This window comes from Uloborus diversus, chromosome 5 (genome assembly GCF_026930045.1).
Source record: "Uloborus diversus isolate 005 chromosome 5, Udiv.v.3.1, whole genome shotgun sequence".
NCBI lineage: Eukaryota > Metazoa > Arthropoda > Arachnida > Araneae > Uloboridae > Uloborus > Uloborus diversus.
This window is the reverse complement of record NC_072735.1, coordinates 178,715,464-178,729,569: the sequence shown is the minus strand read 5'-3', so window position 1 is coordinate 178,729,569 and position 14,106 is coordinate 178,715,464. Positions and strand designations below refer to the sequence as shown.

General features: G+C 33.3%; 1 protein-coding gene across 1 annotated transcript; it reads right to left on the bottom strand.

Moving 5' to 3' along the window:
* Positions 1–661: 661 nt before the first annotated feature.
* LOC129222837 (all-trans retinoic acid-induced differentiation factor-like) lies at positions 662–12,899 on the bottom strand. The gene is made up of 5 exons (XM_054857389.1): positions 12,875–12,899; positions 11,397–11,468; positions 6,877–6,995; positions 4,863–4,960; positions 662–1,331 (listed from the first exon to the last, which is right to left on the bottom strand). Exons 3-5 carry the CDS (start codon positions 6,920–6,922, stop codon positions 1,218–1,220), a joined length of 258 nt encoding a protein of 85 aa, XP_054713364.1. The 5' UTR covers positions 6,923–6,995; positions 11,397–11,468; positions 12,875–12,899; the 3' UTR covers positions 662–1,217.
* Between the last annotated feature and the right edge of the window lie 1,207 nt (positions 12,900–14,106).

Here is a 14,106-nt window from a genome sequence, read left to right as displayed (position 1 = left end):
AATTACTCATTTTATTCACAGAACAGCCCAATGAATTTTTAATATTTGTTCATATAATGTATACAATCAATCAATTTCTGGAAGCCCATAAAAGTGCTTTTAATAAATGGCTCTGATGACAAGACCCAAATTAGAGAGAGTTCATTTCTGTATGGGGGGGGGGGGGGTCAAAGAGAAGAAATTCTTATAATACTGGGGGTTTCCGCCCCTGCGGTTACTCTATGCATTCTGCGGAGAGTGACAATTGTTGATTTTAATGCTTTTGCCTCTGGATGCCCTCAGGACCAGGGGAAGATATGATAGGAGGCTCATGGGGTCATGACCTCCCCCCCCCCCCACCCAACTGCCGACAATTTTATCCATCCATATTATGTTTGTTCTAATAGTTCACGAATAAAATGTAAATAATTGAAGTAATCTTTATAATTCATTAATTATTTTTAAATGTAAGCATTTGAAATACAACTTCCTCTCATTGCTTATGAAAGTAATTAATAACTTTTATACCCTATTAGGTTCCTTATTCCCTTCCGATTTGGTGCTTTTTATTGACACCCAAACATTTTCAGAACTTTATGGATCTAAAACTCTATATACTTCAGCATGGACCCCCCCCCCCCTAAAATGGAAGTCTATATCTGCCCTTGCTCAGGACTGGATGTCCAACCCCTTAAGGTTTAGAGGGGTGAGACAAGTCGAAGAAGCTTTCCCTGAATGTCCTGTATCCAATGATACCAGTATTGACCTGATAGACATTGGCAGTCTGAAGGAGGTAGCGTTTAAACAGACAGACGTACACAAGTTTTAATAGCATAGACAAGCCAATAACCATCTCAGGATGCTATCTGTGAAGCAAACCATATATCCTCACCCCTATTTTGACAAATGAAATTATTTAATCCCTTCACCCATGCAAGTGCAAGAGATCAGAGCCAAACTATGCACCAATCATAAAAAAATTCAACCTTTCATATTAATGTACACAATTCTAATAGTTGGAAAAATTGTAAAAAATAAAATAAATTTAAAAAAAAAAAAACGTAAAAAATCATCCATTACAAAAAAGAAAAGAAAAAAAAGCTGCTGAACAAAAAAAGTATTAAATAAAAGTGAAGCAAAGAATTCACTCGGAACATTTTATAACAAACAATATCTTTCACAATACCTATTCAGTATGAAGTCAAAACAAATAAAATGCCCCTTTACATTTTACCAAATCATAAAGTGTTGGTCTTGTAAACGTCTCTCCCTTGCACAAACCACACTACAACACTCAGCACAACAGCAGGAATGACAACCGAAAAGGCAAAGGCAGTCGAAGGAAACTCTCCCTGCAAATAAGAAAATAATTACAATTACAATTTAAAAAATAAGGAAGTGTCTCAATACGGAGAATCTCATTTTAGTTGCTTAAAACTCCATACATATTTTTTAATATAGAAATTTAAAATTACATATAAAATACCTGCATACTCATCCGCATAATAGGGTGGCACAATAACAAATTTCAAGAATAATGTGCAATATAAATTTAAAAAAACAATACTGGTGCAGTAGGTTCAAACAACAGTCACATACATTAAAATGGTAGCTAAAATCAACAACAGTGTAATGTAAAAGTTGCAAATGCATCGCTCATTATTGCAAACAGTTTTCACAGATGCCAGCGAATAGTGCAAGCATCGAAACTGAGACAAACCTAAAACCGAACAGGTAAAACCGAAAACTTATAGAGAAAGGGTATTTTTTCAAACAAAACTAGTCAAGTCACTCATTTAAGTACATAAGGGGCCATTCATTAATTACATAAGGATGATTTTGGCAATTTTTGATCCCCCCCTCTCCTATGTAAGGGGAAGTAAGATCCCCCCCCCCCTGTAAGATACCATTTCGTTTTTCGAAATAAAAAAATAACGTATCTTACATAACTGGAATCGTTGTTAAATTCATTATTATAAAAAAATTTTAAAACATTTTTGAGCAAAGAAATATTTACTAAGAGGAATCTAGACTGAATGTTTTTTCGACAAATATTTATTGTATGTGATGCGATACTAATTAAAACGAAGACATGCCACACACAGTGTGATTCTTTTATTATATTTTACACAATTAATTCTTTGTAAAAAAAGTAAAAAACAGCTCATCCTACTACGTTTTTTAATTTCCAGAAGCAGAAGAAATAGGATCCCTGCCAAAGCAATTGACTGCGCGTTTTCTAATATAAAATATCGACTTGGAAAATATTACGTAAGAATGGGTCTGCCCCCCCCTCCAAGTAAGGGTATGTAGAGATTTTCTCAACCCCCTCCCCCTCGGGACCCTTACAAAATTAATGAATGGCCCCTAAGTAATGCTGATCTAAAAATTACATTTGAACTGGTCAGGTTTCTGTGATCTTTGAAGGTTTAATGTGATTGGAAGAGAAGAGAAAGAAATAAATAGAAAAACGTGTAATATAGATTTTGCACTTATTAAGTTGAAATGGGTTCATTTATCAACATTCAGGTAATCATCACCAAGTAACTACAGAAAACCAATGAACAGTATAACTTCGATTTAACAATTTCCTCAATTTAATGATACATTTCACTGGTCCGGATTCAAGAGCACTGAATATCTATGCTCCTCGATTTAACGATAACTTTTTTCAGTCCCTTGACAATCGTTAAATCGGGACTACACTGTAATTATAAAGCACAAATAACCAGATTACTGCATGCATATGTTTCAGGGTTTCAAGGAGTCCCTTTTTCACTGCAAAGGTTGTGAGCACTGAAAAAGGGGTTCCTTGAAACCGTGAAATGTATGTATGCAGTAATTTGTACACTTGTGCTGTAAATATGTTGATTTTCTCCAATTACTTCTCAGCACAAAAGTATTTCTTTATTCCCTCACCAAGTGTTTTTTTTTTTTTTGTAAGTGAAAGAGTACAGGTAAATAAGGAGATTTACTGTAAAAATACTCCTTGATGTAGTAAATTTGTAAACAAATAAAATGCATAACAAAACAACTGAATACTAACTGGAAAGAAAAATGATTCATTACTCATAACTTTATAAAATACATGCATTACATTTTTAAGTTTTTACATGAAATTCATCTGAAGCAAATACAAATTCAAAAGTGGTGACGTTATGTACAAATAAAACTATGTAAACAATGACTATCAACAGGTTGATTCTGATCTTAGTTAGGCTGATCCTTATCCCTTTAATCTGTTCATTCAAGGTAAGATAGATATAAACAAACTGAAATGCCCACAGAAAAATTTTTCAACACCGATAAAGCTTTCTACAAGATGAATATTCTCTAAAAAAAAAAGTTCTGGTATTTAATCGTAATAAATCATTGAAGAGCTCAGAAATTTTAGTTTGGCTTAGCCAAAATTTTTATTTTAATGCACATTAATTACATGAGAAATTTTTAGCACAATTAAACAGCAAATCAAACTTTGCGAACATATTTTTCATTTCAGTGGCTTTTTATTAACTGATCTCATTAAGAAGTTCCTAGTTTTAAAACAATATTAAAACCAGATTATTAGTGGTTTTAGACTGTAATCCAGCGTGAAAGGTACATATCAAGGCCAGGGTTGGCCGAATTGGGTTGGACCCAATGGTTTTTTTTGAAAAAACCCATTCAAAAAAACCCATTATTTAGCCCACTTTTGGGTTTTTTAAAATTTTGTGAGAAGTTTAAAAAAAAAAAATAATTAATTTAAATGCTTTCACAATTTAAACTTTTTTATTTGTTCTTCACCACAGACAATGAACATGAAAAATGGATTTTGAGCTTTAATAGTATTTCTTAACTCATAAAGGCATTAAAAATATACTTCAAAGATTTTAAATAAATGTATTTAACATTTTCTTTAACTGGTCAATAAATAACTCAAATTATCTTGACCAAGTCCTGTCATGTCTGATTTTCTCAATATTTGTAGATTGTACAGAAGAAACTAATCTAGTTAAAAGGCTTTCATGTAAATTATTTTCTGCTAACCAACACGTCACAAATCTCGAATAAACACAAGGTAAATTTTATAGAAATAAACAGATTTTTCAAACGGTCGACAGAAAACAGAACAGGTACAGTATTTTCATTATTTTACAAAAAAGTTTAATATTTCTTACCCTGTACACAGAAATAGAAAAACAGGCAACATAAAATTCAAAGAAATGTCTTGATTAAGCTGGAATTCAGTAAAAAGGGATTTAAACTAATTGAGGTTCTACAGTAGTTTTGCATAACGAAATGAAATACTATAAAGTAAAATGCAGAAAACAAATGTAGTAATTAAAAACGAACAATAGATTTTATCACTCGAGAAGTAACTTTGCCTCAACTGTTGGTAATAATGAAATTTAAAAAATCTGAAACTTAAACATCCTTGGGTTTTTTCGTCTTTTAAACTTCTCTTCATAAAACTCTGAATTTTAACTAGTTTTCCAGCTTTTTACCCGAAGATAATCTTTGCACTTTGTCCATATACTTATGCTACAATATGCTACAAGTACCCCACATTTTCCCTAAAAAAAGACAAAAAAACCCACATTTCTTTTAAAAAACCCAACTTTAGTTGGGTTTTTTTGGGTTTTATTTAAAAAAACCCCAAAAAAACCCCTGGGTCCATGGGCTTTTTAAAAAAAAAACAGGTTTTTGCCAACCCTGATCAAGGCGGGTTTCAGCGATTAACCCTCCATAATCATGGTTTTAAACCCCTATTGTGAATCCTTGGATAATGCATGACCAGTCCCTGTATAAAATTCTGGCTGAAATAGGGGAGTGCAACAATGGAACCTCTTCTTCATAATGCGTTTTCGTTGGATAAGTGATTGAATTAAACGTTGAAAAGTTACCTGGTTCAAGCATTTGTATCCATGTCGACCCGGGTGGCAGACACATCTTGCTGTTCCTGGTCCAGTGTGCGAGCAATTGGCAAAGTCAGTACAAGATACTGGGGAAAGAAAATGACTACATAAGCAAAACACAAATACAGTCGAACCTCCATATATCGAACTTCCACATATCGAAATTTTCTACATATTTAAATCCCAGCAAATTTCTATGTTCATTACATAGAAAAATTGTTTCTATATATCGATAAAAATTTGAGACGTTCGTAGATTTTTTTTTTACATTTTAGACTGTTTGTCTCATGAAAAATGAAGGTTAGGGAAGAAAATTATGTTCACTAAAGGTTGCTACGAAACTCGCAAGTAATCTGGGGTTGAGGGGTGTGCAGATAGGTCGCTGTTCCGTTCTGTAGTTCTTAAATTCCAAAACATTTATTTCAAATCTTGGTTGTAACCAGTAACACTGTAAAATCAGTTTCAAGTTCACCCTTTTGTCTGTTGATTATCATTCCTCTTTTTAGATTCAGTAAAAACCATTCAAGTTAAGTAGATTGATTTTTTACTTTTCTCTTGATTACATTGTCAAAACAAAAATCTCCTAGTGTTGCGGATATAGTTGAATTACCGAAGAATGAAGATGTAAGAAGGCGCAAAAATATAATTTCTGTAACTTTTTAATTATTAACTTTTGTTTAATATGATGCGCGTGTAAATTAAAAATTTGGTTTCACACACGAAAATTAGCTTTAATTTTAATGTTTTAGGAGATTTTTTGGATAAAATAAAATTGTTTCTATACATCGAAATTTTTATACATCGAATTTTTTTCCAGCAATTTTCTACTTCGATATATGGAGGTCCGACTGTACCAGAATAATGCAACTTAAATTTAGAAAAAACTTTTGTTTCTATTTATTGCAGATTTTTTTTAGTCCCAATCAATTGGGATCCTACGTAACCTGGGTAAGAAACATTCCAATCAGCCGTGGGATTTTAAAAAATCGGAATGTTAAACAAATTTTTAATATTTTGCCTCAGGGGTTCCAAAAACTTTTACAGTTCATGCCGCCCTTTGAAGAATTAGAATTTTTCCACTGCACTCTAGTCTAAAACTTCTTTTACCCTACCCTTGTGTGGTAGCTCGGGAAGATAAACACTAACTAACATAGTTTTGATAGGTTGTTTTACATTTGTAACGAGCCTTGTTCCTTGAGTGTACCCCCATTTTACTTTTATCAATGAGTCTTCAATGACACAGTGCCAAACATAAGCCACTGGTGCACCAAAAAAGTGAAGGGAGTAGCGGCGGTACCCCTGAAGCTTGTTATTTTTGTTTTATTTATTTATTTTTGTAAAATTGGACTACATTTTTTTTATTTAGCATTGCTGATTATAAGATCTCTTAAAAAATATAACATGGCCCCAAAAATTATGACGGATTGAAACCGTAAACTTCCCCTTTCCAATTCCATTCTTATAAATTGAAAAAATGAGAAAATTTCATTTATTTGTAATTTTTAGTCTTTTTTCAATCCACTCAGTAAATGAATCACTTTTCAATCCATTACTAAATTTTCACTTTAAAAAATGTTAGGGGACCTTTACATTTAGAAGTTAGGAGGCAGTTGGTTGCCTCGCATCCCCCCCCCACCCCACCCTTGTACAAGCCGCCTATGGAAGCAAGCAGGGATCCAAAGTCAGAGCGTGGGGGGGGGGGGGTCACAGATGTCATCACCATTTAAAAACAACTAAATACAGTCTAAAACTGCATTTTGGGATTTGATATTTTCAAAAAAAAAAAAATAAATAAATGCTCGAGACCCCTTTTGTGCTTGAATATTGCACTTTGAGATCTAACCCCTCCCCCCTTTTTTTTCCAAAACCAGAAGTGGACCGAGACAGGTCCAAAAACAAGGGACAGGACAAACCACAGAGGTCATTCAACAACCCAGCATAACACACTAGCGAACAACATTGCCATAGAAAAGTAGGTTACACAGAGATTGTTTTAACTCACCATTCAGATAAACACATGGGTCCTCTTCATGAAAGCAGTGTGTCATGTTATTGCCATGTGACTCAGATTCCCAGGCATGCCTCCCACCGGGACATCTATGTATGTGGGACGGTAGATACCTGAAATTTACAGCAAACAATGAGTGAAAAGAAAGAAGTCAGAAGCTACAAGAAGATGAGTGGTTAAAAGTTTATACAGTTCGATGTGCTTAGCCTCTACACAGCATTTTGTATCAATCACAATATGGAATCAGTAATCCAGAAAGCGTTGTATCTGACCTATTCCGGATACTACAGTGAAACCTCCCTTAACGGACACTCCCGAATAATGGACACCTCTAATTGACGGACATTTTTGCAAGTCCCAGTCCCTCTATATAGGCCATTCCATGTAATTCACTCTGAATAACGGACACTCCGAATAACGGACAGTTATTCCACAAAAAATTTCATTTGCGATCGTAGCACTTCCGGATTTTTTTTCTTTTCACAGAATATCTTAGTAACTGCTTGCCTTACAAAGCTTTTCATCCTCCACAACTGATATTCCACCACTCCCCCGTCATTTCCTTATCACTGTTTCTTGGAATTAAAAGGGTAACTATTCAAAAGTTAAGATAAAAAGAGGAAACTGGGCGCTTTTTCTAAGTAGGGCTCTCGGGAGATGCAATTGAGCAGACCCACGCCGGTAGTAGTCGGCTTTATGGCGCCGTGGTTTCGTTAGGTTTTTCAATTTTTAGACATTAAAAAGATTTGCCCATATTCAAGGCCATATTGCCAACTGTCAATCATGCAATAGTGATACTCCAGATAAAATAAATAAATTAACCATAAAAAGTGTGTGGGGGGGGGGGAGGGGGGTTGCTCCGCCGAATCACAGCGGTTGGTAATGCAAAAAAGAGATGTCAAACTGTTTTAACTGATTACTTTAATTGATTAAACGCTTTTTGAGACAAGCGTGTGCTGTCAGTATACCTTTATTAAGATAAAACAGACTAATTACACTTGACGTAAAATGTAGTAAACCTTTCGCAATTGTTTCGATTGTGTTCTACAAAGGGAACAACAGCCCATTTTGAAAAAGATAAATTAAATAGTTCCTCCTAATAGCGGACACCTCCCAATAACGGACAAAACTTCTAATCCCTTGACTGTCCGCTATTCGAAGGTTTCACTGTATATACAGTGAAACCTGTGTAAGTTGACCACTTGCAGTGCACTAATTTAGTTGTCAACTTAAATAGGTGGTCAACTTACAAAGGTTGATTTATATGATAAGGGCTAATTCCGTGCCAGAAAAAGTGGTCAACTTAGACAGGTGATCAACTTACAAGGGTGGTCAACTTCACAGGTTTTACTGTATTTTGCCAAGGGCTTAATTCCAACCAATAGAAATACTGAAACCCTACAGTCCCCAAAACTTACATTTTCTACTAAATAGCTTGAAGTTCACCTAAAATGCTAAAATTTGCATATAATTAAGAAGTGTGGGAGCTCAGCTCTTGTGAGCTTCTGCCAGGCTAACGTAAGAAATATACTGTTACTTTGCAGGAGAGCGAAAAAGCTTTCATCTGGTGCACACAAAGGATGGGGTTCGCATTTTTTTTATGCAGGTAAATAATTATAAGGGAATGTTTTTTATAGAATTACGTTGTGATGACTTGATGTGGAAAAATATTTTACATAAAAGGCAGTTATACCATGAAATTTGCCATTTTTGAGATTACGTTAGACTGGATCTGAGGTATAGAATAACAGCAATGAATTAAATATAAAATGGTCAATATTAAAAAAGATTTAGAAAAATAGGTGACAAGAGAGGTGACATGCTACCCAACACCTGGACAATTCATAATTTATACACTTAATCAGAAAAAAAAAAAAAAAAAAGGAAGCTTCAGTTTGCTTAGGAGTTTCAAAAACTTATCTAATTCTTTTCAAGGATTCTAGAACAATTATAATTATTTAAGACTCCTTATTTACACTTTCCAGTTTCTGAAATTTAGTACTAGATAGTACAGTTTTACAGTATTGTTCTAACTTTGTAAGAAACAGTTACTTTAAGTTTAAAAGAAAAAATGAACTGTAGATTTCTCTTTACAACTTTTTTTAAAATTACAAGTAGGGCAGAAAACAGAAGAAAAAAAAATAAGAGAAATGAAATATTTTCTTCCAGGCTAAACAGGTTAAGAATATGCAGTAGAAGTAAGATAAAAGCAAGCAACACAAAAGAATGTCCAAAATACTGCATTTGAGATTAAATAAATAGCAAGATATGAAACATATAAATCACAAAAATGCATCTCAATTAATGTGTCACAGAAATGTGAGAACCATGATTTTACATTTTTGATACAGGATATAGCAGTGAGCTGCATTTGACATATTTTGGCCTTGTTTTCTCCACTCCATTTACAGATTTTTTATATTTTCATTCATATACAGTGAATTCGCGATAACTTGAACCTGATAACTCAAATACTACTATAACTCGCAGTTTTTACCAAGTTCCGACCCCTTTGTCTTTATCTCCATACTAATTATTCCCAATATCTCGAAGTTAACTTCTTTTAACTCAAAGTTTTTTTCAAAGATGACTCGAAACTTATCTGGATAGAACGAAAAAAAAAACAAAAAACTATGAGAGAAAAATTAATTCACCTTCGCTTGCAATTCCTGCACAATACCCTCTAAAAGAAGAAGAGCACCTGTTGAGCCGATGTGCAATAAAGAAGTTATACGTGCAGAAATAGGTTAGCTTGTTTTCTTTAGTTGTACTGTACTGTTTACACTTTAACATGTTGCTGGACTACGAATTTGCGTTCAAGTTGTCAAGTCAACTGATTGTAATGAAGATGTGCACCTTCCCTGAAGAACCAGCTCTATTCAAGTAGTTCCAGCAGTATCAAAATCAAAACCATGCTTAATGATTTTTTTCTCTCAATATTTTTGATTAAACTGTGCATAGTGTGCTTAAAAACTTTTAAGTTCCATAATTTTGTCTGTTGTATGTAAAAATTAATTAAAATATTCGATGGTTTTTAATATTAAAATGTCTAAAAACTGAAATTAGCAGTAAGTCGAACTTCCGATAAGTCGAAGTTTTTCGTTGGTCCCTTAAGATTTGACTTATCGCAAAACGACTGTACATTGCCCTAATGGTTTTGGGTTCAAAATAGTCTTTTTAGACATATTTTCAGCAGTGACAGCTTTACTATTTGTATTTAATGTACTTATCAGAAGAGTCATTAGAGAACTATCCCTAATGACTCTTCTGATAACACTCCTATCAGAAATGGACATTCACTATTCTCTTCATTTTCACTTTTGAACAATTTACTCAAAAAAGGGAAACAAAAACATAACTTTTTGTTTAAAGATTTTGGAAGGTATTTTGTTACTATATAAAGTCTTACAAAAACTGAGGAGGGGGGTATTGCACCCCCCCCCCCCATAAATCCAACAATGAACATCATTAAAAAGTAGGCCTTGGTAGCACTTACAGTAAAACCTGTCTACAATGCTACTGTTGGGACCTAAAAAAAAATTGTTATAGACAGGTTATCTAGACAGTATCATTATAGTGATGTTCCAGATATCCGTATCCGCGGATATCAGAGGAAAAATAAAGATCTGTATCCGTATCAGTTACTTTTTTGACGGATCTTTTTTATTCTAAAATTTTTTAAATATTTGAATAAAAGACTCTTAAATTCCGTTTAAATTAGGTTTTATTCCCTATTTAAATTATAAGCCAATGGCCCTCTGAGACATGTTTTTTTTTAGTTCAATATTAGTTTATTTATTTATTTTTATTTTTTTATTGATATGGGGTTTCTGTTTTTCTTCATTTTGGTTTTTCCTGGCATCATTCAAAAAAAGTGAGACAAAAGTCTCTATTTACTGTTTGTAAAGGTGTTCACGGATCTGTTATTTTGTCGGTCGGAGTAATTTGGGTGGAATGGGTCAGCGCTGCATTTATGCTGAAATAAAATGCGAAAAATTATTTCTAGCCTATCCAGTAGCAGTTTTACATTCTTGCTCCTGTATCCTACATCTACCGAGTAAGCTAGAAATAATTTTTTACATTCTATTTAAGCATTAATGCTGCGCTGACCCGTTCCTTCCAACTCTTCATCAATTTTAACAGAGATTTCTTCAAAGAGTAAATCATAGTCTTCCTTATATTTTTGCCATAGATGACTTTTTTGAAGAAAGCGTTTTTATAGTGACGGGAATACCTTCCATAATAAATTTTACACTTGGATAGTTGAATTAGGCAAAAACATTTTGAGATCCATATCCGTATCCACGGATCTTGACACTAATGATCTGGATCTACTTTTTTTAACGATCTGGCACATCACTAATCGTTATACACAGGTTTCACTGTATCCTGAGTGCTCGTCGGTTAGGTGGGGGGTAATGTAGCTTAAAAATGATTTCCTACTACAAAACATACAACATTCTTCTAAGACACAGTATCTGAAATGATCCTTTATTGCGTGGAAGAATACTTACAGGTCTTCCAGGAGCGTAAGTCCCAAAAGATCTTCAGAAACAATTTTATCAAGCTCATTCTCTCTCAAATCACTGTAAATTAAAGAAATAAATGGCATCAGAAAAATATTTAGTACTTAGTCAAAGGCTTAAAACAGTCACTTTAGATAGATAAGCTAATTGACTCATTTTAAAGCAGAAATTGTTCAGTAAAAGACTAAGTTTCATAATGCAAACTGTAGCAGTATAATTAAAGTCAGCACAGTTTTTAACTTTCTTTCTTTCTTTAAAATCACATTATTTTTTAAGAATGATTTCGTTTAGAATTTATTACACCCCCCCCCCCCGGTACAACAAGTTACATGACAGCATAAGGAATTCACAGAAAATAGTTCTTAAAATGTATAATATGGCATTTCTGCACATTTTGCTAGACCATATATCGGAATTTAATTTGAGAGAGGCTAAAGTTAAGTATTATAATATATCTTTGTAAATTTGAAATATTAAAATCCTTATTCACAATGATAAAATTTAAATTATAGTATTTAATTTATTTTGGAAGGAATTCTTCAGCACTCGCCTTTAATTCACCTGACTATTTCAGTAAGGCTGGGGCAAAACTTGATATTTCACTTTTGAGTGTTGGGAGGTCAAATGTGAAAAACATTCCCCCACAACTTTCTTCAGAATGACCCCAAGGATAATAGCAAAGCCAAGGAAAGGACAGGCCATAATCCCTCCTCCTAAACACATATGAAGGAACAAAATTATGCGTATGAACACATGCACAAGGGCTTAAAATGCACTTTTCATCCTCAAATTTCAAAAAATTTCATATTATCCCCTCCCCTATGAAATTTTTTTGCTACGCCACTAACAAAGGAAGAGATCTATTGGCAGTTAATTTCTGCTAGCTTAAGCAGTAATTAATTGCCCTTTAACCAGAGCTAAGGAAAATTAAATTATTCTCGTAAAAAGACTTGTATCTAAAATTTAAAACCCACTTAATGACTGAAAATTTAAGGAAAAACAAACACTTAATAATAGTGTAAAATACAATTAGAGGCCATCCACAAATAATGTTATGCTTTGAAGAGAAGTGCAGAAAGGGTGAGTTTGCATTTCTACACAAACTGGGGGGTGGGAGAGAGTAAGAATTTTTACATGTCACTTTCTTTAGTAAAATTTGTTACCGAAAAATATCATGAAAAGGGAGGGGGCAAGGTGAAGTTGTGGCAAAGGGGGTGGGGTGCAAAATGTTGAAAAAAAAAGTGACATTTTCTGACAGCACCTTAGTAAAATATAACAAAACAATGGCACACAGTAATAAAATTTAAAAAATGAAAGGAAATAATAAAAATTGAGTGGATAAAAATTAAGTTTTAAAGGTTTAACACAGTTTATGAAATAGCCATGTGCTAAGTTACACAAAAAATTTTCACTTTCACTAGAAATAAGCTTAATAAATGAAAGAACTTAAAATTATTTGTACTTACAAAACAGTTAAGTTTTCAAAGTCTGTGTTGGATATACTCAACCTCTTGATTTGACATTCGCGCAAATCGAGCCTGAAAATAAATCTCATTATCAGAGATTGAATTTCATGTGCCACAAATGAAAACGTTTCGAATCACAATGAAAAACATTTCGTTGAAAAAAACACGAATATTAAAAAATTGAATCACCCAACAAGGATGTTGTTTAAAATACAGCATCTTCCAGACATGTTACCCTCATTTTTCAAACAATAATTTTCGACATAGCTGTCATTGCGTTCAGGCACGATTGTGCTGTTACAGTTCAAGTGAAGGGGACATTCTTCATTCTGAAAAGTTTACACATGATAACATCAAGTGTCTGAAATCCACTTATGTTGTTAAACAAACGTTTTAAATATTAGTAAGATCATACCTGTGAAGAAAAACCGAAATGAAAGAGAAACACAAGAGCAAATATTAATAGTTTATGCATTTTAATAAAAAAAGAACAATGAAATATTTTCTTTATTTTCATAACCTACGAAGAAAAAAAATCACATTATCTCCACACTCTTCTCTCACATGACGAAACTGTAAACAAAATTTTGACTCAGCTGTCAGTTTATAGATGGCGCTAGTATTTCCCTTTTAACCGAACAAGGCCTAACTCGATCCCAGCCTCTCTTTCCCTAGCGGCAAAATAAGAAACTAGCCAAATATCGAAGCTCGAAAAATTGTCATTCGTGCTGCCACCTAGGGATAGGTTTACAAGTTAACTTCAATTTTAAAGTAGTTGATCGCAAAATTACCGAAAAAAATATTGACTGAAATTTTGCTAAAACTATTTTTCGAATACGTAAGTGGTCAGTTAAGGCAGAAAGTTTTTCTTTTTTTTTCAGCGAAGGGTTAAAAAAAATTCTGTTTAAATGAATAACATTTATTAGCTGTATATGTTCGTTCGAGATTTTAAAAAGTATGACATAAAATCTTGTTATTTATACTTGGTTTGTTTGAACTTGGGGGGGGGGGGACTTTAATTTTATTGGTACATATTAGTCTTTATTTTCCACTAAAACTATTAGCGAACTCAAAAGAAAAGAAAATAAATGCCTCCTGTATCGAAAATAAATAGAAATAATAACACACTATAAAAAGAGAAAAATACCTAAAATATAAGAAAACAAATAAGTACGAACAGAATTTTTTTTCTCCTGAAGCATACATTTGCAAAAACTCGCTGGCAGTTGTTT